At 44.6% G+C, this 22,212-nt stretch overlaps 2 protein-coding genes across 4 annotated transcripts; both read left to right on the plus strand.

Moving 5' to 3' along the window:
• Positions 1-2,061: 2,061 nt before the first annotated feature.
• On the plus strand, positions 2,062-3,775 carry LOC311595819 (gamma-crystallin B; the record flags this gene model as incomplete). Its single annotated transcript, XM_084778769.1, has 2 exons — positions 2,062-2,252; positions 3,500-3,775. Exons 1-2 carry the CDS (start codon positions 2,133-2,135, stop codon positions 3,773-3,775), a joined length of 396 nt encoding a protein of 131 aa, XP_084634895.1. The 5' UTR covers positions 2,062-2,132.
• A 6,662-nt stretch (positions 3,776-10,437) lies between these two features.
• On the plus strand, positions 10,438-21,892 carry LOC311596467 (gamma-crystallin C; the record flags this gene model as incomplete). 3 transcript variants are annotated; one of them, XM_084779927.1, is made up of 3 exons in its annotated part: positions 10,438-10,516; positions 10,610-10,852; positions 12,118-12,393. In XM_084779927.1, the coding sequence occupies exons 1-3, from the start codon at positions 10,508-10,510 to the stop codon at positions 12,391-12,393; spliced, it is 528 nt and encodes a 175-aa protein (XP_084636053.1). In that variant the 5' UTR covers positions 10,438-10,507. The 3 variants fall into 3 exon arrangements, with proteins under 3 accessions (XP_084636053.1, XP_084636052.1, XP_084636054.1); XM_084779926.1 differs by having other exon boundaries at positions 12,121-12,393; XM_084779928.1 differs by lacking the exons at positions 10,438-10,516; positions 10,610-10,852; positions 12,118-12,393 and adding exons at positions 20,484-20,651; positions 21,620-21,892.
• Positions 21,893-22,212: the final 320 nt, after the last annotated feature.

Genomic DNA, 22,212 nt, shown 5'->3' on the forward strand with positions numbered 1-22,212 from the left:
GTTCACAGCCATCTGTAACTGCGGTCCCAAAGGATCCAACGGTCTCTTTGGACCTCTGTGGGCTCCAAGCATGTATATGATGTGCATACATATCTATAGGCGAACACTCATAAAATCATATGATGAATAACTATTAAAATGTTTTTTTTCTTAAACAACAACACAAAATTAAAAACAACCACAAAGAGCAAAGCTAACCTGGTCATCCACCTGCTCTGTGTGGGAAGAAAAGCAGCCCGAGTGTAGGGCTTCCGTGCAATCATTGCACAGTGGTGAGTCACTTGGCTAGTTGATTCAGGGCTGGCGGAGACAAGGGAGAGGTGAGGCGTAAGGTCTAGAGTAGAGAGAGGTATGTGCTTAGACATATAGACGTGGCTACACAGTATGAAGATAATCTTAGCACGTGCCGATGCCTATCATAGGACACCCACCTTGACAGAAAGCTAAACCTTCTAAACGAGTGACAGACTGATCAGAACAGTAAACTCACAGATATCATGTCCATGGTAGCTCAGGAGAAGGCTGTACCTAACTGTTCCCGATCAATATTAATTCAGCCATTACCACTATACGTCAATAAATAATCATCATATTTCCCCAAAGACAACACAAGGATGTATTGTCTTATACATTTGCGAATTCTTAATGTGGGAAAATGTCAGTACTCATTTGTGAAAGGATTATATATATATATATATATATATATATATATATATATTTTTTTTTTTTTTTTTTTTTTTTTGAGACAGGGTTTCTCTGTGTAGCTTTGGCTATCCTAGACTCTCTTTGTACACTAGGCTGGGCTCGAACTGATAGAAATTCACCTGCCTCTGCCTCCCAAGTGCTGGAATTAAAGGCGTGGCCCACCACGCCTGGCCCAAGATAATATATTTAAAAAAACAAAAAACAAAAAACAAATAAACTCAGCGCTGTTTTGAAAACTATCCTGACAGGACATCACTTTGAAGTAGATGGGTCCCCACAGTACAGGTATGATCCACACTGTCAAGGCCACCTCTGATCTAGCTTGGATGGTGCCCTGTATCTTAAGTCTGAGAAAACTGGGGCATGCTAGGGAAGTTTCTTCCTGGCACCTTATGCTACTTTGATGAGAATGTGAAGGCTTTAACTGTGACAAGGAAAGAAAAAGCCTTTGGCCACTTGAAGGAGGAACATATTCTAGGTGGCCATCAGCAGAAGGAAGGTTTAGGTTCTTCCAGGAGGTGAGAAACAGAGAAAGCACATGAAGACCTGCTTTCCTTTCAGTCAGAGCCACAGCGAGGGCCTCCTGGCTGTCAGGCCTCTGTTCCAGGTACAAGGTGCAGAAGAGATAAGCCGCAGTTAGCAATCCTATTCCTGACGGTCCCCTCCCCCCAAACGAGCCACAATCATCATAGACTCTTGAATGTGAACTAAACTTTACGCTCTCCAGAACGCTTCCTCAGATTAGATCTCTTAAGGTCTCACTTATTCAAGATTCCTTATTGCTGAAATTCCTGTTTTTAAAGAGTTTAAAGCAAACAATCAAAAAATCCGAAGCACGTGCAATTGTTAAGTCCGATTCGCTTTGAGAAGTCGATTGAGCCGAGTAAGCTATAAAATAAACGCATAGAATTAGAGCTTCGCTCAGTCTTTTGCAAAACAAGAGCAAAGACTTTTCTCGTTGGTGGCAACAACACAACAGCTTTAGTGAATTAGGTAGAGCAACCCGAACCTACCAGAAAGAATGAGAGTAAACCACTCTGCAGAGGGAGGGAGGGCGGGAGCTCCCAGAGTTTGCAAATCCCCTTACTCACTGGAATGGGCCCCTTTGTGTGATTTCCTGTGGAGGCAGCAGTCCGGACAGCTATATATACCAGGGCCGCTTTCCTGGAGCCTCACAGCACCGAGGGCATCTCTTACTCTCAGCGAGATGGGAAAGGTAAGTCCCCGGGGACCCTGACCTTTGCCCGCATGCAGCATCCTTGCTGGGAACAATCACTTATTTGTCTGGTCCCTTTCTGCGCTTACAGATCACCTTCTACGAGGACCGCAGCTTCCAGGGCCGCTGCTACGAGTGCAGCGCTGACTGCCCCAACCTGCAGACCTACTTCAGCCGCTGCAACTCCATCCGCGTGGACAGTGGCTGCTGGATGCTCTATGAGCGCCCCAACTACCAGGGCCACCAGTACTTCCTGAGGCGCGGGGACTACCCTGACTACCAGCAGTGGATGGGGTTCAGTGACTCCATCCGCTCCTGCCGCCTCATCCCTCAAGTGAGTGTGGCTCTGCCTTTATTATTGTTCTCCGGAAACATATTATCTTAAAAGATCATCTTAAATCAAATCTTAACCACCAGAGCGGGGAGTGGGTGTGACCCCTAGTGTATGTGTCCAGCAGGGAACCTGAGAGAGCAACCTCATTTCTCAGGAACTTGGTGGTTGGTTTTGTTTAAAAACTCAGGTCCCCATTTTTACATTTTATATACCGCCGAGAATTCAAACACCAGAGAGTAATTAAGAAAAATAGGATATCGAAGTCAATGCATTTATTATTATTTATTCAAAATATAACCTCCTGCCATATAAGTTCTTAGTTTATTCCAAAACCACTCCAAGTCAGAAATTCAATGCCTCCATCTATAAATGCAACGTAGCACAGTCCAGGTGATTAAAAATCCTTTGGGTCAGTAGGATACCACCCTGAAAGCCCCAGTCTCATCTAAAAACGTTTTGGTTGGCGTGCCCTACTTGATTACTTTCCCCATCTTCAAAAAGGCCAGATGTAAAGCTAAAGTTCAAAAGCCATGCTTTCTGAACACTGGCCACAGTATTCCTAGGTAGGCGGGAGGCCAGGAAGAAAGCTGGAAAGTCAGATGAGCTCTGATTTGGACTGAAACCGAGGCTTGGAAAGAGAAACGCGGTGCCTTAGTTGTTACAGGGATCACTTTATAGACACACGAACACCAACATATAAATTTTGCCAACAATAGCTGACTACCTTTACAACAAAGGCGATATAGCAAAATGCTACCTGTCTTGACTTCCTCCCTTGCAAAGGGCTCTCTCAGCAGGCCCTGAGATCCTGTGATAGGTTTTATCTTAAGCTATTTTTTTTTTGTTGTTGTTTTTTTTTGAGACAGGGTTTCTTTGTGTAGTCTTGACTGTTCTGGACTCCCTTTGTAGACCAGGCTGGCCTCGAACTCACAGTGATCCTCCTGCCTCTGCCTCCCAAGTGCTGGGATTAAAGGCATGAGCCACCACGTCCGGCTCTTAAGCTATTTTTTAATCAAGCGTGATAAACTTTATTTTAAGCAACTTTTAACTGCCAGGGAATACAGACTGGTAATTAGGCACGGAGAAGTTTGAGTTATTTCCCTCTTGGTGAAAGGCGTGCAGGAGTAGAGACCCTGAACTTGGCAGCACGCTGTTCTGAACGCAAACTCTGGGCAGTGCTGGGACTGGAAATTTAGCCTCTGCCTGTGTTCACTTGCTTTTCTTCTTCTGCCTGTCACCCCCAGCACTCTGGCACTTACAGAATGAGGATCTATGAGAGGGATGACTTCAGAGGACAGATGTCAGAGATCACAGACGACTGTCTCTCTCTTCAGGACCGCTTCCACTTCAGTGAAATCCACTCCCTCAATGTGATGGAAGGCTGCTGGGTCCTCTATGAGATGCCTAGCTACAGGGGCCGGCAGTACCTGCTGAGGCCCGGGGAGTACAGGAGATATCTTGACTGGGGGGCTACAAATGCCAAAGTTGGCTCTTTCAGACGAGTCATGGATTTTTACTGAAGCATTTTTTTTTAGTCTCCGCTTCTCTCCTTTAGAACCTAATAAAATACGTAGTGATTCTGGCATTATAAGAGTCCTGCCTTTCTTTCAATCTCTTAAGCATGCCTAAGCAAAAGAACGCCACTAAACCAAACATGATAATCTTTTCAAGATGGGACGCAAACTCCTACTAAGGGGAAATAACGTTCTTGGTATAACTACACTCTCTAATGACTAAATATGCAGGATTAAAGAAAAGTTTAAATTATCAAGGAAAGTCATAACTGGGCTGGTGACATGGTCTAGCAGGTAAGCATGCTTGCTCCCGAGCCTGGTATTCCGTGTTTGATTCCGAAGACCTTAACAGAAGGAAACTGTCAATTCTCTCAAGAATTGCTGTTGTTGTTTAATATTTATTTATTATGTGTACAATGTTCTGCCTGCATGTACTCCTGCAGGCTAGAAGAGAGCACCATATCTTATTATAGATGGTTGTGAGCCACTATGTGATTTCTGGGAATTGGACTCAGGACCTCTGAAAGAGCTCTTAACCTTTGAGTCATCTCTCTAGCCCCTGTTGTTGGTTTTTGGTTTGGTTTGATTTCTCGAGACAGAGTTTCTCTGTGTATCCTTGGCTGCCCTGGACTCACTTTGTAGACCAGGCCGGCCTCAAACTCCCAGTGATCCACCTGCCTTTGCCTCCCAGAGTGCTGGGATTACAAATGTGCACCATCTTGCCTAGCTCCAAGAGTTGTTCTTACACACACACACACACACACACACACACACACACACACACACACACACACCACAAATAAAACGCAATAGAAAAAAATTAAAGGTAAGCCAAACTATGTCCAGTACTAAAAACCTGTTTTTCTTATGAGTCCTGGAAAAGAGGTTAGCGAGTAAAAAGTCATTATCATTTAAAAAAAAAAGCCTACAGTTATTAAATGAGGTTGTAGGGCTGTTTCTTGTAAAGTTCATAAGTAAATCTGATGAGTTCAGGTCAAAATTCATCAGATTATCACACCGTTTGAGAGGAGAGTGAATTGGCTCAAATGTCATCTTGCCTGGGATGGAAGCTTTATATATGCACTCCTTCCCACACAGACATAAGCAATGTCTCCTGGAGAGGGACTGAGTGGGCAATGCCTTTCCCATGAGCCCCCAGTCTGCACTCCCACCTCATCATTGGGTAGGTCCTCACACCCTCCCAGTGAGAGCCGATTTTCCCATGGGCTACCCTTACCCAGATGGAAAACTCATTCTCCGCTAACCCCTGGCTTCTCACATACGGCTTTAGTGCACACGACTGTTTTTGTTATAGAGGTTCTTTGGGCATGAGTATAAGCTTATATCGAAGCAGTACAATTATAGAAATCTAACAGTAAATGATAAAATATTCCTGATTTTGAGGGTGTAGCTCAATGTAGAGCATGTGTAGGCTCAATGCCTAACATGTGTAAAGCCATACATTCATCCTCCAAATATTAGAAAAAACAAAAAGTATAGGTTGGCAGTACTGTAGCTGGCCGGTGGTCTGTAAGTGTCGGCAGGCCTGCCTCCTCTTCTTCGCTCCCCTCTTCTTGGTACTTATCCATAGACACTCGGCTGTTTCTTTCTCCTCCTCCTCTCCTCCTCCTTCTCTTCTTTCTCCTCTTCTTCTCCTTTATTTTTTCCAAGACAGCGTTTCTCTTGTAGTCCTAGCTGTCCTGGACTCACTTTGTACACCAGGCTGGCCTCGAACTCACAGAGATCCGCCTACCTCTGCCTCCTGAGTACTGGGATTAAAGGCATGCGCCACCATGCCCAGTGGCTGTTTAATTCTTTTGGGGTTTCTTTTCATTCCACATCTTTGGGGACCTTCATGTTCAATACCCAAGTACTGTAGAAATACAGTAAGCATCTGTACACAAATTGGGTCACTTTTGAGTTAAGGAACTTCCTATTAATCATCATTAATAATTCTGGTCAAAGAACTGTTCTGAAAAACTGAGGCACATGACTATATATTTGGTAAGACAGGTATATCTTAAAATGTTGTATAAATATTACTTTTATAGGAAAGTCTTATTCTTGCGTAATTTGGTCTTAACTGTTTCTAAACCCCAACTCTTTAACCTTTAACCTCCTAACACCAGTTTAACTCTTAGACTCCACTTCATGAGATAACATCAGTTCTCTGTTCACCAAGAATAATATCAAACATGAGCCAGATGGGCACTATTTTTGAGAGGCAGAAAATGGAAATTATTCTTAAACATCTGAACTGGAAATGAGGAAAACAAAACAAGACAAAAGCCAAACAAACAAGCAAACAAACAAAACAAAACTTCTCTTAGCCTTTTTATTTTTCAAGGGTGGTGGCAATTTGAGACAGTATTTCTCTACATAGCCCTGGTTATCCTGGAACTCACTATGTAGACCAGGCTGGCCTTGAATTCACATAGATCTTCCTGCTTCTGCCTTCCAAGTGCTGGGATTAAAGGTGTCTGCCCTGATGCTAAGTTTCCCTGAATCTTTTTCTTGGAATCATCATTCTTGAAAATTCTCTGCTCTCATCTGTGAAACATAGAAGAAGAGACAGCATAAAGAAAAAGTCACCAATAGAGAGTAGCTTGGGGAAGGTACTATAGCCAAAACCAACAACTTTTCTTCTTCTTCTTCTTCTTCTTCTTCTTCTTCTTCTTCTTCTTCTTCTTCTTCTTCTTCTTCTTCTTCTCCTTTTCCTTTTCCTTCTCCTTCTCCTCCTTCTCCTTCTTCTTCTCCTCCTCCTCCTCCTTCTTCTCCTTCTTCTTCTTCTTCTTCTTCTTCTTCTTCTTCTTCTTCTTCTTCTTCTTCTCTCCTCCTCCTCCTTTTTCTTCTTCCTCCTCCTCTTTTTTTTTTGAGACAGGGCTTTCTGTGTAGCCCTGGCTGTCCTGGAATCCACTCTGTAGACCAGGCTGGCCTTGAACTCATAGAGATCCACCTACAAGTGCTGGGATTAAAGCCGTGCACCCCAGCCCAGCTACATGTTCTAGTTTCTAACACTAAGTCCTCCTTTAAATCTCATTCTTTCCTTTTCCTCGTTCCCCACTATAAGGTTTCTTGGGTTAATAATTTTATAAACGGCCCACCAAATGATGAGACTGGAGGTCTATTGCTTTACAGAGTGCCACACTTATTGTATCGCATTGTTCCCAGAAAGTGTTCTCAGCGCAGGAGCTCTCCCATTTCCCTGCCCTGCCACCATGAGGTTAGGTCCTGATGTAAGTGTGTATCTATTTCTCTCCCTTCAGAATCAGTCAAAGTAAAGGTAACAGCCATAATCTCCTGTGATGAACTGTCAATAGGATAGTAATTGCTGTTATGTATCAGGAGGAGCTCTGTTCGAGGCTGGTCCCCTTCCAAATCTCTTTGTTTGGGACAGTTTTGTCTATGTGGTCACCATACACATGACTACTGCTCATTGTACCAAGCACACATGTAATACAAACGCCACATTAATGGTTAAAAAGCAAAAAGGTAGGCGGTAGAACCAGCTTCTGGCTGGAAAACAGACAGTAGCTGAACTCAGTCTTGGATTGTTCTGGACTTGCTTTGTGAACTCACAAAGATCTACCTGCCTCTGCCTCTCTGAGTGCTGGGATTAAAGGCGAGCACCACCACACCTGGCTCACAGAACGGATTTCATTGTGACATTTTCCACACCTGTTTATAATTGTATCATTATGTCTAGATCATATTTATCGCTGACTTTACCTAGACCCCTCTTATTCGCTGCCACTGATGCCCCTGCCCTTTTGTCACCACATCGTATATTTTTTTTAAAATAAAGTTTTCACATTTGAGAAGAAAGTGTGTGATATTTATCTTTGTGAATCATGCTGATTTTATTTAAGATGATGATCTCTGGTTCCCATCCTTTCTTCCTTCTGAATAAAATTCTCTTAAGTAGACATGCCATGCTTTCTTTATCTACTCACTTGCTAAAAGACACTTAAGCTACTTCCATACTTGTCTACAGTGGACAGTGCTGAGGTACATGTAGATGTACAGGTATCTTTCACTGACATATTTTGCAAAGTTTGGTCCAAGAACTATCTGGTGCTGATGAAAAACATAGAGATGCTAAGGCTCTTTTGTTTGGTTTGGTTTTGTCTTTGGTTTTTGCTGTTGTTATTGTTTGACAGGGTTACTCTGTGTGTAGCCCTGGCTGTCCTGGAACTCACAGAGATCTGCCTGCCTCTGTTTCCCAAGTGCTGGGATTAAAGGTGTGTGCCACCACTGCCTGGTTCTTATCTTGATTTAATAAGGTAGAGTCTTAAGAATGCTTAGAGTCCAGCAATATGAATTTTCACAAACACAGTACTTTTTATACATAGTAGTTTACAAATCATGACCAGATTTCTTCTTCTCCTCTCCTTTTTCCCTCTTGCTCTCCCTTCTCTCCCTCCTCCTCCTCCTCCTCCTTTGAGATAGGGTCTTGCTCTATAGCCTTAATTATCCTAGAACTCACTAGGTAGGCCAAGCTGGCCCTGAACTCACAGAGCTCCACTTTCTCCACCAATTTCTGGGATTAAAGGCATGCACCTTCACTCCCATCCCCCCTCCCCCATCCCTAAGATTTCTAATATCTACTCCAAGTCTTATCTTTTCAACCACAAAATGGCTGTATGAAAGTGATGTTTTCAGGAACCTCTGAGAACACTTAATATCTCCAGTCAGCATACAGGCTGATATCATCCTTAATGATGTCACTCTGACACTATTGTCAGTGTCCATAGCATGACCAGTGTTCATTTGCATCAAGTAATGTGCCCAAACCGTTATCCACATAGTCTTGTTAATGAATGCTAATGTCTATTAGCTAACCATCTCTAGGAACTGCCTGCCTGTAAACAAGTTAAACCTATGACTTGTTGCTTCCAGGGAGAGCACACACCCTGGGGAAATGGGTTTTCAGTAGCTGACATTAGAAGAGCTGTGTCTAGGATGTGTACCTTGCTTGTATGGTTTGAGGAAGGCCTAAGAAAGTGGAGGTCTTGGTGGAGAAGACCAGTGGGACAGTGCTTGCCTAGCATGAGTAAAATCTTGGGTTCAATCCCTACCACTGCTACAGAGAGAGTGCAGTGGAGATGGAAGGAAAGGGAAAAGAGGAGAGAGAGAGGGAGCTCAGAACTTTGCCAGCTGTGCACACCTCTAATGACAACATCAAGGTGGCTGAAGCAGGATTGTAGTATATTCAAGGCTTGCTTAGGCTACATAGTAAGACCCTGTTAGGGAGAGAAAGAGAGAGAGAGAGAGAGAGAGAGAGAGAGAGAGAGAGAGAGAGAGAGAGAGAGAGAGAATTTATTTTAGACCCAATATTGCCAGAAATCAGGGTAGATGTTTATCATTGGTCATATTAGTAACCTTTGCCATGCTGGAAGGAGGCTAGAGCAAAGACAGAGCTATAAATAAAGAAGTAGCAATTTAGTGCTGGCCTTGGAGAGTGGTGTGTGTGTGTGTGTGTGTGTGTGCGCGCTTTCATGCGTGCGTGCTAGTTCATTAGCAGAGCTCTGCCTAGCATCTATGAAGCGGTTCTGTTCTTGATTCACAACACTGCTACAATGTATTTGGAATAAGGGTTACTCATTTGGGCTGAGAATGGCAGTGTTCGGCATTCTGTGGTCGGTATTTTGGCTTTAGATTGGTCTTTGTTCAGAGAAAATCACTTTAAGTAGCCGTGCCTGAGGGTCCTTATTAAGACTGTTTATTTCGAATGGATGAATAACAGGTTCTGGGCAGACAGAGGTGCTGGATCAGCTGCCTGATGAGAGGGCATGGCCTTTCTACTTCCTCGTTTGTGTTTTGTTTTTGTTTTTCCGCTTTTGCTTTGTTCTTTCTTTTCTTCTCATCATTCAACCTCCCACAAGGTAATCCTTGCTCAGAGAGGAGATTCATGGTGTCTCCGCAGCCTAGGTTTAAATCTCTTCTCACACAGGAAGTATAATAGGACTTTCCCTGGCCTTGGAAATGAGCGAGCAATTCATACTTACCTGTCAGTCTTGAGACTGATTACTGGGGGTGGGGGGTGGGGGTGGGGAGGGGGAGCGGGGGAGGGGGGAGGGGGGAGGAGCCGGGCGAGGGATGATTTTTGAGTCCCTTACTGTGAGCGCGCCAAGGGGAAGCTAGAGGTTAGGTCCTGGAACTTGAGCTCAACATAGCACAGAAGAGTCAAGATCGGAATCTGGATTTGTGTCCCCGAATAAGGTTGCCCCGTCTCTGTAGTACTGAAGACTAGTCCGCGATTGCAGTATTCACAAACTTCCAGCCTTCTCAACCCTGGGGCGGGGCGGCGGCGGCGGGGTGTGTGTGTGTGTGTGTGTGTGTGTGTGTGTGTATGTGTGTGTGTGCGGCACTTGTACACATGCACAGATTTCTTCCAGATTTACCAAATATAATGGAATCAAAAGGCAGGGACATGGACTTCAGGTCAAAAGTTCAAGCTGATATGCTGATAAATTAAAAAAAAGAAAAAAAAAAAACCCAGTAAGAATCCGAGTAAAGCAACTCCGGGCAGCTCCATCCAGGGCAGCGCTGGAACACACCAGAGAACCAGGCGAATCTACAATCACCGCCACTGAATGCAGCGCGTAAAAGAGAACCGTGAAATTCCCCCCAGCCCTGAGGGCCCCTTTTGTGCTGTTCCGCTAACTCAGCAAGCCTCCTGCTATATAGACCAGCTGCGCTCCGGCCGGACACTGAACTCACCACGGTCAGCCAGCCATGGGGAAGGTGAGCAGAACAAACACTAAACAAAAAGCCAGAGGGACCCGCCGTCACACTAGGAGCAAATGAGCTCACCCAGAATTTGCTCTTCCTTTACAGATCACCTTCTACGAGGACCGAGGCTTCCAGGGCCGCTGCTACGAGTGCAGCGCTGACTGCCCCAACCTGCAGACCTACTTCAGCCGCTGCAACTCCATCCGCGTGGACAGTGGCTGCTGGATGCTCTATGAGCGCCCCAACTACCAGGGCCACCAGTACTTCCTGAGGCGCGGGGACTACCCTGACTACCAGCAGTGGATGGGATTCAGTGACTCCATCCGCTCCTGCCGCCTCATCCCTCATGTGAGTCCTGTTTGACTTCATTTCTTGCTGCTCAGGGGTCCTCTCTGTTTTACTGATGTGGGGTCCAGAGAGTGAGTTTTTCCTGTAGAAGTACATAAGGGTTAAATGGACGTCAAATGCCTGCCTGGATCTACAGGGACCCAGACAAGAAGACAGAGTTATAAGAAAGAATCTACGGGGTCAGGGGTGGGGGGGTGGCATCCAGTTTTGTTGGCTTTATCGTTGCTACCATTAGCTTAATCAAAAGTTGTTCCAATTAACGCAGCTTTATGCTTGTGATATAAAAGAAAAATTTTGACTGGGAAGCTCGTTGGGCATGATAAGGCATTACATTCATCAGACTGAGTTTTATCTACAATAAAGGAATTTCTGATAGGCGAGTTAATTACGCTTTATTATGGAGTAGGAAACATTGAAAAAGTATGGTGATCAAAAACTGCAAAGGCAGAGCCCAACCTTAGAAATGATAATTTTTCTTAATTTTGAAAACCAGCTAAGTTCTGGTTATAAGTGGTTATTTAAATTAACTTTCCACAGAAGGGTAAGATTTTTTCGGAACTCTACATTAGCCAGGCATAGTGGTACTCTGTAAGTCTAGCATCCAGGAAGCTGAGGCAGAAGGCTCCTGAGTTTGAAGCCAATCTAGGTTACAAAATAAGGAGAATGGGATAGATGAAAATGACATAAATTCACTACTTAATGTCAGAAATTCTCAAAAACAAAAAAAATCCTATTTTAATGTGGATTTATATGTATATAAATATATAAAACTAAAACAATACTAGTCAAAACACATTATTTGTATTTCCTCAAACATACAGCTTAGAATGAACATAGGGAATTGAGAATTGAAATATTTGAATTTTTGATGGGCTCAAATACAGTTTTAGCATCTTAAAAATTCCACCCCCTAGAGCCATGGTCCTCAACTTTCTTATCTCTGCAACCTTTCAATACTCTTCCTCATGTTGTGGTGATCCCCCCACCCCACCCCCCGGCTCCGCAACAATAAACTTATTTTTGTTGCTACCTCATAACTGTAATTTTGCTACTGTTATGAATCATAATGCAAATATCTGTGTTTAAGGCCATCCCTCTGAAAGGGCGACCCACAGGTTAAGAACCACTGTGCACAGCTCTCCAAAATCTCAGAGGTTCAGGTCTTAGACCAACAAGCCTCCTGCTTCACAGCCAAGCTCTTCTACTTGGGCGAGTTCTTGAGGAGACTCAGTTGTTTTCTCTTACCTTTCTTTGTGTGACCCAAGCAGACAGGTTCCCACAGGATGCGGCTGTATGAGAAAGAAGACCACAAGGGCCTCATGATGGAGCTGAACGAAGACTGCTCCTGCATCCAAGACCGCTTCCACCTCACTGAGGTGCACTCGCTGCACGTGCTGGAGGGCTGCTGGGTTCTCTACGAGATGCCCAACTACCACGGCAGGCAGTATCTGCTGAGGCCTCAGGAGTACCGGCGCTACCACGACTGGGGCGCCGTGGACGCCAAGGCAGGCTCTTTGAGGAGGGCGGTAGACTTATACTAAAATAGGTTAACACTACCATTTTCTCATTTTGGAACCTAATAAAGTATTTAGTCTGTATTGTTGGCAAACCCTGACTTCTGTTTTTCTTTCTTGGTGGGCTGGTCCACCCACCTGTGAATTCTCCCTGTTAAAGGATGAGGTGAGAGTGGAGAAGTTAAGGTGTTCAAGAATTGTGTTAAGTCTGAACAAGTCTTAGGTGGCTGGGTGTGTATGAGTGTACCTCAGTGATGTCTGGGTGTTGTATGAGTGTACCTCAGTGATAGGGCTTTTGTTCAGTGTGCACAAGGCCCTGGGTTTGATCCCTACCAGTAACAAGAGAGAGAGGGGGGGGGGAGTTGAGGTGCTGGGAGGGTATAGCTGGTGGATGGAGCGGGTATCTGGTGAGGGGAGGGGCATTTCTGCCCTACAAAGAAAGGGCAAGTCAAGCCAAAGGCACACAACACAGTGACTACTGGAGAGGGGGCAGTCAGGCCAGACCCATAAAGAACAGTATGTTCAAAGTTTTCTTCTAATCCAGGAAGTGGTTGGCGTCCAATTTGACAGACAGCCTATCCAGACTCCTAGGGGAATACTTTTGTCTACTGTGGAACACAGTATTACCTAACTAAGGCTAGGGCTACCACCACCCTGGCAAAGTTAAAAACCCCTTTCTTTCTGAAACCATTCCCAGTGAGAAAGATCCCTAGCTACTGTCACCCAATGTAAACAATACAGTGGCAGTGTATTTGATCACACTGCCAACCCTGAGGCTGTGTTGTTATTCTGGAAAAACCTTTCAGTTATGGTGTGGCTCAGCCTTAGCACACACCAGGATTAAATAAAGCCAATCATAGGTCAAGAGGTGGAGCAAACAACCAGCTGACAGGGAGTCAACATAGGAAAAGGCCATAGAGAATAAGAGGAAGTCAAGAGGAAGGATAGAGAGACGCACAGGAATTAGAAGAAAGGGACATTCAGTTTGAGGATGGCTTGAGGATTGTTTGAGACACCAAGGAAGAAAGAGATGTCTTTGGCTGAGGTGGAAGGTCTGCTGGGTGCTTTCTCTGCCTCTCTGAGCTAGCAGGCTTTCACTCCAGCATCTGGCTCCCAGGGCTTTATTGGTAAAAATTAAACGAGTGAGATTTTGTTAAAAACAACACAATCCTCCATTAAGACTCCCTTCCTGCTGGGCAGTGGTGGCACACGCCTTCAATCCCAGCCTTCGAGGGGCAGAGGCAGGCAGATCTGAGTGAATACAAGGGGGCCATCCTGGTCTACAGAGTGAGTTCCAGGACAGCCAGGACTTAACACTTGGGGCCAGAGGGGCGGCAGGCAGATGGGTGGCTGGACAGACAGACAGACAGGACTCTTGTCTCTTCCTAAGTCTTTCTAGATTGTGTCAAGTTGCTGGTTGTATTAGTTACTTTTCTATTGTGACCAAAAGGAACTTATGAAAAAGAATTTACTTAAGCTTATAGTTCCAGAAGGGACTCCATAGAGTCAGGGGAGGCATGGCAGCAGGCCAGAGCAGAAAGTTGAGCAAACTGGAAATGGGCAAAGGCCGTAAACCCTCAAAGCCTAGCCCCAGTAAGGCCACACCTCCCAACACCTTCCCCAAGCTCTTCCACCAACTAGGGGCCAAGTGCTGACATCTGTGAGAGTGGGGAGATTTCTCACAGAAACCACATCAAGTAGAGCTGGCCATCGCAGCCACTCAGGACCTTGCCACTTCACAAATTCCAGCAGTAGAGAAGTAAAGAGAACCTCCCGACAGCTTTCGCTGATAATCCCCATTCACACGGTTGTGGGCACCCCTCTGGGATTCTTCCCTGGTTCACAGAGATGAAGTTAGACAATACACATTAATTTGCAATGTCTGTTTGCTTGTTTACAAGACAGGTTCTCACTGTGCTGTCCACGCCAGCCTTGGACTCTCACTCAATCTTTCTACTTCAGCTTCATGGGTGATGGGATTATAGGTGTGTATCACTGTGGGGGACTGTGTGTGGGGTCAAACACAACAACAACAACAACAACAACAACAAACCCAAACCAACCCTGTAATACCATACGGAGTTATAGTTAGGACAATACCTTTCTCTGTTCCACAGCTTAGTGTCATGCATTGTTTGGAGGGTCCCTAAATCACTACATCTTTTCTCCATTAGTATTGGGCTCCTATACACAAAGGTACAAACATCGTATGTACACTGAGTGTCATGTTGACATGCCACAATTTCAGGAGAGCAGAGACCCACAAGGGAGACTGACTGTTCGTAGTGAAAGCTGTCCACTTGTTTTTTATATTTGCTCTGGATTGCCCAATGGCTAGCTATTGAGATGGAATCTTTATTGTTTCTTGATCACCTGTCGTGGGATTATCATCCTTGGGTATAAAAAAAAAACACCACAATGTCTGTCTACCACCACTGAGCTGAATATAGAAATATTGCTAAATACCGACTCACATATTAAGGGGTGATCGTCGTTTTTAGGCCAGTTACTAGGTCTGGGTGTGGTATCGTAACTGTAATCCCATTACTCTGCAGTCAGAGGTCGGAGGATCACAGCAAGTTTGAAGCTGAGCCACGCTGAGTTGCACTGTGCGCTGCAGGCAAGCCTGGGCTCTACAGTGCAGCCCTCACAACGAGCACATAAGTAAAGGTCAGACACTAAGTAATAGCAACCAAGCGCTCTGCTCGGGCCCTCCTCATTCCAGTGCACTCTCAGAATCATCCCAACGCAAACTTCTAGGGGAAGCAGACTCATGAGTTTGTTTGTTTGTTTTTGCATATTTCTCCTGCTCTGTGTTTCTACTCTTTTAACATCTGGGGGATGGAAAGTGTTCACTGAGCACAACATACTCATTTATCATTTCTTTATCCCTTTCTTTGGCACTTCCTTGTTTTCCAGTCTGCAGCAACATCCCAAATGAGTGTGGTTTCCAGAAAGTATGAAACACTTGGTCTTTGCTGCAGGGACCAGACAGAAACTCTACGGAGACTCTACGGAGTGGCACATCCTACCTTCAATCTCTGGCAGGAGGAGAGGGTGGGGGTGGGGGCGGAAGTGGGGGAGGGTAGAGGCAAGGAGACAAATCTAGCTTCCTGCTTCTCCTCGCTATTCCCCATTCCTTTCACTGTTCCTCCAATGCCCTACCCATCTGCTCCTCTGTTTCCATCTCCAAACCACGGGGCTACAGGCAGGAAGAATCTTGCAGTACACTCTGATCGTTTAAAATGGATATTTTTTCCTCCAATGGCTCAGTATTGTCTGGGCTCCTGTGCTAATGGCATCTAAGATTCATGTAGCGCTCTTCCAAGGAATAAACTTCAGAACCAATCCAAGATTCTTGGTTTGTTGCTGTTTTTGTTTAGTTTGGTTTTGGTTTTTCAAGACAGGGTTTCTCTGGCTTTCCCCAAAACTTGCTTTGTAGACCAGGCTGGCCCTGAACTCAGAGATCCTGCTGCCTCTGACTCCCAAATTCTGAGATTAAAGGCTTGCAGCACCACCATTTGACTCCAGCTATTTATTTTAAATATGATTTATATTTACTTGTAAATGTTTTAAGAGATGCTGGATGGATACAAAGAACTAACTTGGGGAGGTGTGGCAGGGGACGGGAGTCATGCTTTTTAGTGTGTTTTTCTTTACAGTACTTGAGGGTTATTTTGTTGTTGTTGTTGTTTGTTTGTTTTGTTTATTCATTTTTAGTTTTTCAAGACCAGGTTTGTTTCCCTGTGTAGCCTTGGCTGTCCTGGACTCGTTTTGTAGAGCAGGCTCACCTTGAATTTACAGAGATCTACCTGCTTCTGCCTCCCTGAATGCTGGGATTACAGGCGTACTCCACTGTGCCTGGCTAGTACTTGAGTTTTTGGAACATGTCTAAATTAGCTTTTAAAAATTACTCAAATTAAAAGCTCTCTGTGTAATATGATTTTAAAATTTAAATGTATATAAATGAAATTATTATTTTTTACAAGTAAAACCAAACTGTTTACCTGCTGCCTTTATTCTGTCTGATTCCTCACAGCCTTAACATGTCTGTACATCATTACTAGAGTAGAGTGTACCCTAGTGCACTAAGGTGTAGACCTGCTCGGCAACATGTTGGCCAGGATCTGGGCAAGCCAGGATCAGAAGCCCCCATTCTCTACTTGACGATCCAAGGATTTTTTTAAATGTCTTATTTTCTCACACCAAGTTACAAAGAGCTTGCCCCATTTTTCAAGTTCCATCAGAGCAACACTGAGGAGCCTGGCTCCCATCACTTTCACAGCTGGTTTGATGCCTGTCTTGGTAAACTATACATCTCAGCAAAGGGGATGAGGATAACAATGGCTAAGCAGAATTGATGCCGATGGATGGGGCATACAGGGAGGAAGACTGTTTCCTTTAAAGTGAAATGGCATGCAAAGCAAGGAGAAAGAGAGAGAGAGAGAGAGAGAGAGAGAGAGAGAGAGAGAGGCCTTAGGCACGAGGAAGAACGTTATTTTGAAGGCTTTTTCTTTTTAATTGGATCCTATAAGAAGCTTCTATCCTAGACAAATTAAGTCTGCAGGGGGAAATAATGCACTAATAACACATCAGGTTCTCACAGCTAGTCAGGAGAAAGGATGATGCCCCAGCACAGCTACTCAGGAGAAAGGATGATGTCCCAGCACAGCTACTCAGGAGAAAGGATGATGCCCTAGCACAGCTAGTCAGGAGAAAGGATGATGCCTCAGCTCACGTGGATGAACGGTCCTTAACTCTGTACTGTTCCTAACATGGAGGCATGAGTTTCTGAAGCAACTCTGGGGTTAGATTGGGAAACTTTATAGCAGGTGGATGAACTAACCCAAATGCTCATCCTGTTTTTTACAATCTTGAAATCAAGCAGTTCTCAACAAATCAGTTTTTTTTTTCAAATGGAACTAACATACTAGTGCCATTTTGTTTTGTTTTCTTTGTTTTTTGGATAAGCAAAGACAGTTATAAGAAAAGCAAAAATAAAACTAAGCACCCTCTATTCTTGCACTGTTTTGTAGAACTTTTTTTTAAAAAATGGGATTTTAACCTCCCCAAATATAAAAGTCCATAGTAAAGTATGCTTCTGGCCAAGTTCCCACACTTGGCAACTATACTTGATGTATAGTTTTCTCAACTGGTCAAAGCAGACAAAGCTAGTCTCAAACTCACAGATATCTGCCTGCTTCTGTCTCCCAGCTGCTGGGACCAAAGGTGTGTGCCACTCTGCCCAGATGCGTTTGAAAGCTCTTGTATGGAGTTGCAAGTTGGTGACTTCAGGTGCCAGGCAGATGATTGGGGGTAAATATATATAAAAAAAATAATAAAAGCTATAAAAATATTGAATGAGTTAAAAAAATTGAAAATATGTAAAATTATAAAAGTGTGGACTAATCCAAAAATTACCACATCCATTTAAATACCACACCAAAGTACACCCGCTCCACAGGCTTCAAGGTACCAGCTCTTACCTCCAGGCTAAAGTGAAAACTGGGGAGACTCCCAATCCACACACACCGCAGCAATCCCCTATGTGTCCCCTCTTTTCCTGAGAAAACACCTTAGCATCATGGAGCTTGGGAAAATGGGAGAAGGAAACCCAGCAAAGGGCGGACATTACATTTTTCTCTCCACTTCAGTGGAATAAGACTCAGATTCATAAAACCTCATAAGCTCTCAGAAATGAGGATAACTATCTTCAAATACTCTATTTTGCTTGTTCTTCATTTACATTGACTACACAGATTATTGACAGCGCATACAGCAAAACCCTAGCTTGAGATATTCTCTTCTGATATCACTTTTTTAAAAAAAAATTTTTTTTTACTTAATTTTAATTTATGTGCTTTGGTGTTATGGTGTCAGATCTTGGGGTTACAGACAGTTGTGAGCTGTCATGTGGTTGCTGGGAATTGAACCCTGGTCCTTTGGAAGGGCAGGCAGTACTCTTAACCACTGAGCCATCTCTCCAGCCCTGACATCACTTTTTAAAACTAGAGGCTAATGGCGGGTCACTTCCTGGACTAGCCAGTGCTCAAAGCAATGGTATGTGCTCATCTCCAGTGTCAGCCCCAGTCATCCCAGACTGCTTGTGCGGAGTTTTTAAGGATCTCACAGCTGAGACGCCTCATGTACTATGTTCAACATGTGGGCATTGAGTCTTACAACCTTGTCACTCGTGGACATTTCTGCCAGTATTTAAGTTGACCCAACCATTAGCTTTTCTTTTCTGTAAGAAGTCTGCGATATTGCCCTTGTTTGTTTGTACCCCAGGCTGCAATAAAGCTGCCACAGTGATTTTTAAAAAATCCTCTTGTTTGGGTCTGCAGATATGTTCTAAATATAATTTCACATCAACAAAGGCAGTGATTTCCCCCATCTCCCTGTATGCACACGTATCTCCTTATGCTCTTTTCTTCCTGATCCAGCCTGTCCAAACATTTTGGTACTCTAATGATTTTCTCATGTTTTTTTTGTTTTTTTTGTTTTTGTTTTTTTGTTTTTTGTTTTTTTGCCAATCAACACTCCCCTGACCACAGAGTCCTATTCTCAGAAACAACTCTGACGAGTCTAGCATTGCTCCCAATTTATATTTTATCATTGAAAATGCCCTAATTATAATGATTATCTATGTGAGACATCTGGTCTGCCTGTTCTCCACTTTTACACATGAATCTATAGCATGTGTGTCTACACGTGTCCAGAAAGCCAGAAACCAGAAAATAACTGAAGTCATCACCTTTCACACAGCTGGGGTTTCACATCGGTACGTCCCAACTTAGAAAGATGGCTAAGGCAAGCCAAGGTCCTTCTGTGGGGTGACAGAACTGTGACTAATTCTTTGAACATGAAAGAGGCTAGACTTGACAGTCATCTTCCACTCTGGTGCTCTTTCCAGCTCATCAAACTTTTCCAAGCCAATAAATCCCCAGCAAAGGCTTCCTAGAGGTCCGGCTTCTGGACGCTGGTCCATCTGTTCCTCTCCTGCAGCCCTGCAGCCCTGGTGCCTCTGGTTCATCTCTTCAGAGTCCAACACTCTGTTTACCCCTGTCTACCACAGACCAAAGGAGTCACCCAGGGCCCACCAGGACTGGGCCCCTTGGGGGTTATTTTGTAATCTAAGGTGTGATTTGTGTGTGCGTGTTTTGGTGGAGTAGGTCTCCTCACTCGCTCAGACTTTTCCTTTTAGTTCGATGACTGGGCATCTTTGAACCATTTTCCCCTTTCAGCTGCAGAACCATACATTGCTAAAAAGCAATGGCCTGCTTTGCCTCCTGCTTGCAACAAAGTCACGGGCATCTCTGAAGACTGTGATGGCTAGTCTGGAATTTCGGTTTGGTTTGATTTTTTTCACAGTGAAAGTATGAAATTCTGTGAACTCCCTTGGTCAAATAATCCTGATTCTTACAACCTCTAATTCTAAAAGTCTCCAAGGGACTTGAAAATTTCACCATTCAATTGAATCTATTTCTTTCTTATTAATCCATGTACATAGTTGGGGTACTCATAGCGGTACAGCAAATCTTACACTTTATATTTACCACAGTAAGATGCTATCTACTCCCCACTTACACATTTTTGTTTTGTCTAACGATGCAAAGAAGAGTGTGGTCTATCTATGAAATGGCTGAAGCCCTACTTCTATTATTAAAGAAACAATGTGCCAAATTACTTTATTTTCAAACAATCTCAATAGCATCAGCTAGTGATAGCAACCTGAATACTCCAGAGTGAATAGGACCAAACCCCACAATGAGTCCCGTGGGCTATGACAGCAAAGAGAAAAGAAGAGAACATGAAAGTGCCCTGCCCCCCGCGGGGCCCTTTTGTGCTGTTCCTGCTAACACAGCAGACCTCCTGGTATATAGACCCCGCCGCCGCGCCCAGCCCCACACCATAGCATCCCTTCTGATCCGCCAGCACCAGCCATGGGGAAGGTGAGCCCAGGGGGCCTGGGAGCCCGGGGAGGGACCTGCCCTTGGGTCCTGGCCACTTGAGGCCTCTGAGCCCTGCCTTGTGCCTTCCAGATCACCTTCTATGAGGACCGCGGCTTCCAGGGCCGCCACTATGAGTGCAGCAGCGACCACTCCAACCTGCAGCCCTACTTCAGCCGCTGCAACTCTGTGCGCGTGGACAGTGGCTGCTGGATGCTCTATGAGCAGCCCAACTTCTCGGGGTGCCAGTACTTCCTGCGTCGCGGGGACTACCCTGACTACCAGCAGTGGATGGGGTTCAGCGACTCTGTGCGCTCCTGCCGCCTCATCCCGCACGTGAGTGTAGATTCTCATCAAGACTGAGGCACTGAGGACCCTGACTGCAGTTGCCAGTAAAAAGGCTAAACGCTGGACGTAGGGCTGAGCCTGTTTGTAAAAACGAACCCATAAAAGCTAGAATTGATTAGTTCAATAGTCGTCCTCCCCCACCCCACCCCTACACCAATGCCTGAAAAGCAAAGTGTTACCCAGTTACAAACTGGTCTGCAAGTGTTTGTGGAGTAAGGACGCATTGGCAGCGTGGGGGATATATGAAATCTCGGTCCTGTCTTGGGATCATTTAGGATGGAAAAACAGAATGGTTGAATAAGCTATATTGTACGGTGCTGCTTACTGACACAGAGGCCATATGTTTACATTCTCCTTCCTCTTTCATGCCCACATGTGCATATCTGGGGGTTCCTCCACCTAGTCTACTCCCTCAACCCAGAGCAACCCAGATGTTTTTACAGCTGTGCCTTTTGTATTTCCTAAGTGTGTTTTATAACGCCAATGCTTATGGGAAAAAAATGGCTCCCTGGGCTTACTGATTTTTCTCTCCCTGTATTTTTATTCATTATATTTATAAATTACCAACTGAGCAGTCATTGTTGTCTGGGACTTAAGATACTGAATACCTTAATATATCATAATATAAAAACATTTCCCCCAAACGGCAAACCAAGTAGTCACAGCCGTTAAAGGTCTTGGTTTTGCTGGGCTGCTTGCTTTACAGTGTACTTCGTAGAAGGTGGCTCGACCCGGGGTAGTATCTAAATAAACACATTCACACCTCCTTCAAGCCCTTTGCTCCTGCTTTCTGACCTTAGAAAATCACCGAATCTGCCTCACAGTGGTGAGTGTATAAGTAGCCGGAGTTAATTTATAAATTCATTATCTATTTCAAATGGTGTAAGTGAGGCCACCCTAAGGCATTAGAATCGTTTTTTCATCTGTGCGTTTCTCCTGCTCCTGGGGCCTACCAGGCCGGCTCTCACAGGATCCGACTGTACGAGAGGGAAGATTACAGAGGCCAGATGGTGGAGTTCACTGAGGACTGCCCCTCTCTCCAGGACAGCTTCCACTTCAGTGAGATCTTCTCTCTCAACGTGCTGGAGGGCTGCTGGGTCCTCTATGAGATGGCCAACTACCGGGGGCGGCAGTACCTGCTGAGGCCCGGAGAGTACAGGCGCTACCACGACTGGGGCGCCATGAATGCCAGGGTGGGCTCTCTGAGGAGAGTCATGGATTTCTATTAAATTGGTTTTTTTACTCTACCCTTTCTCCATCTGGAAGCTAATAAAATATTTTCTGTGTGTTCCTGGCACTGATTTGCTTTTGTTTTTTTTTTTCTTTTGTCTTATCTCCTGTTTGTTTATGTTTATTGGTTCAAAACAGGGTCTCACTATGTAGCCCGCACTAGCCTCAAACTTGTGATCCTCTGTGTGTGTGCATGTATGTGTGCATTCATTGTGTATGGTGTGTGTGCATATGTGTGTGTGATGTGTTCATTGTGTGTGATGTGTGTGCATGTGTATGCATGTGTGTTCATTGTGTGTGCTGTGTGTGCATGCATGTG

This window comes from Acomys minous, assembly GCF_964271855.1.
Source record: "Acomys minous genome assembly, chromosome: 4".
NCBI classification, from domain to species: Eukaryota; Metazoa; Chordata; class Mammalia; order Rodentia; family Muridae; genus Acomys; species Acomys minous.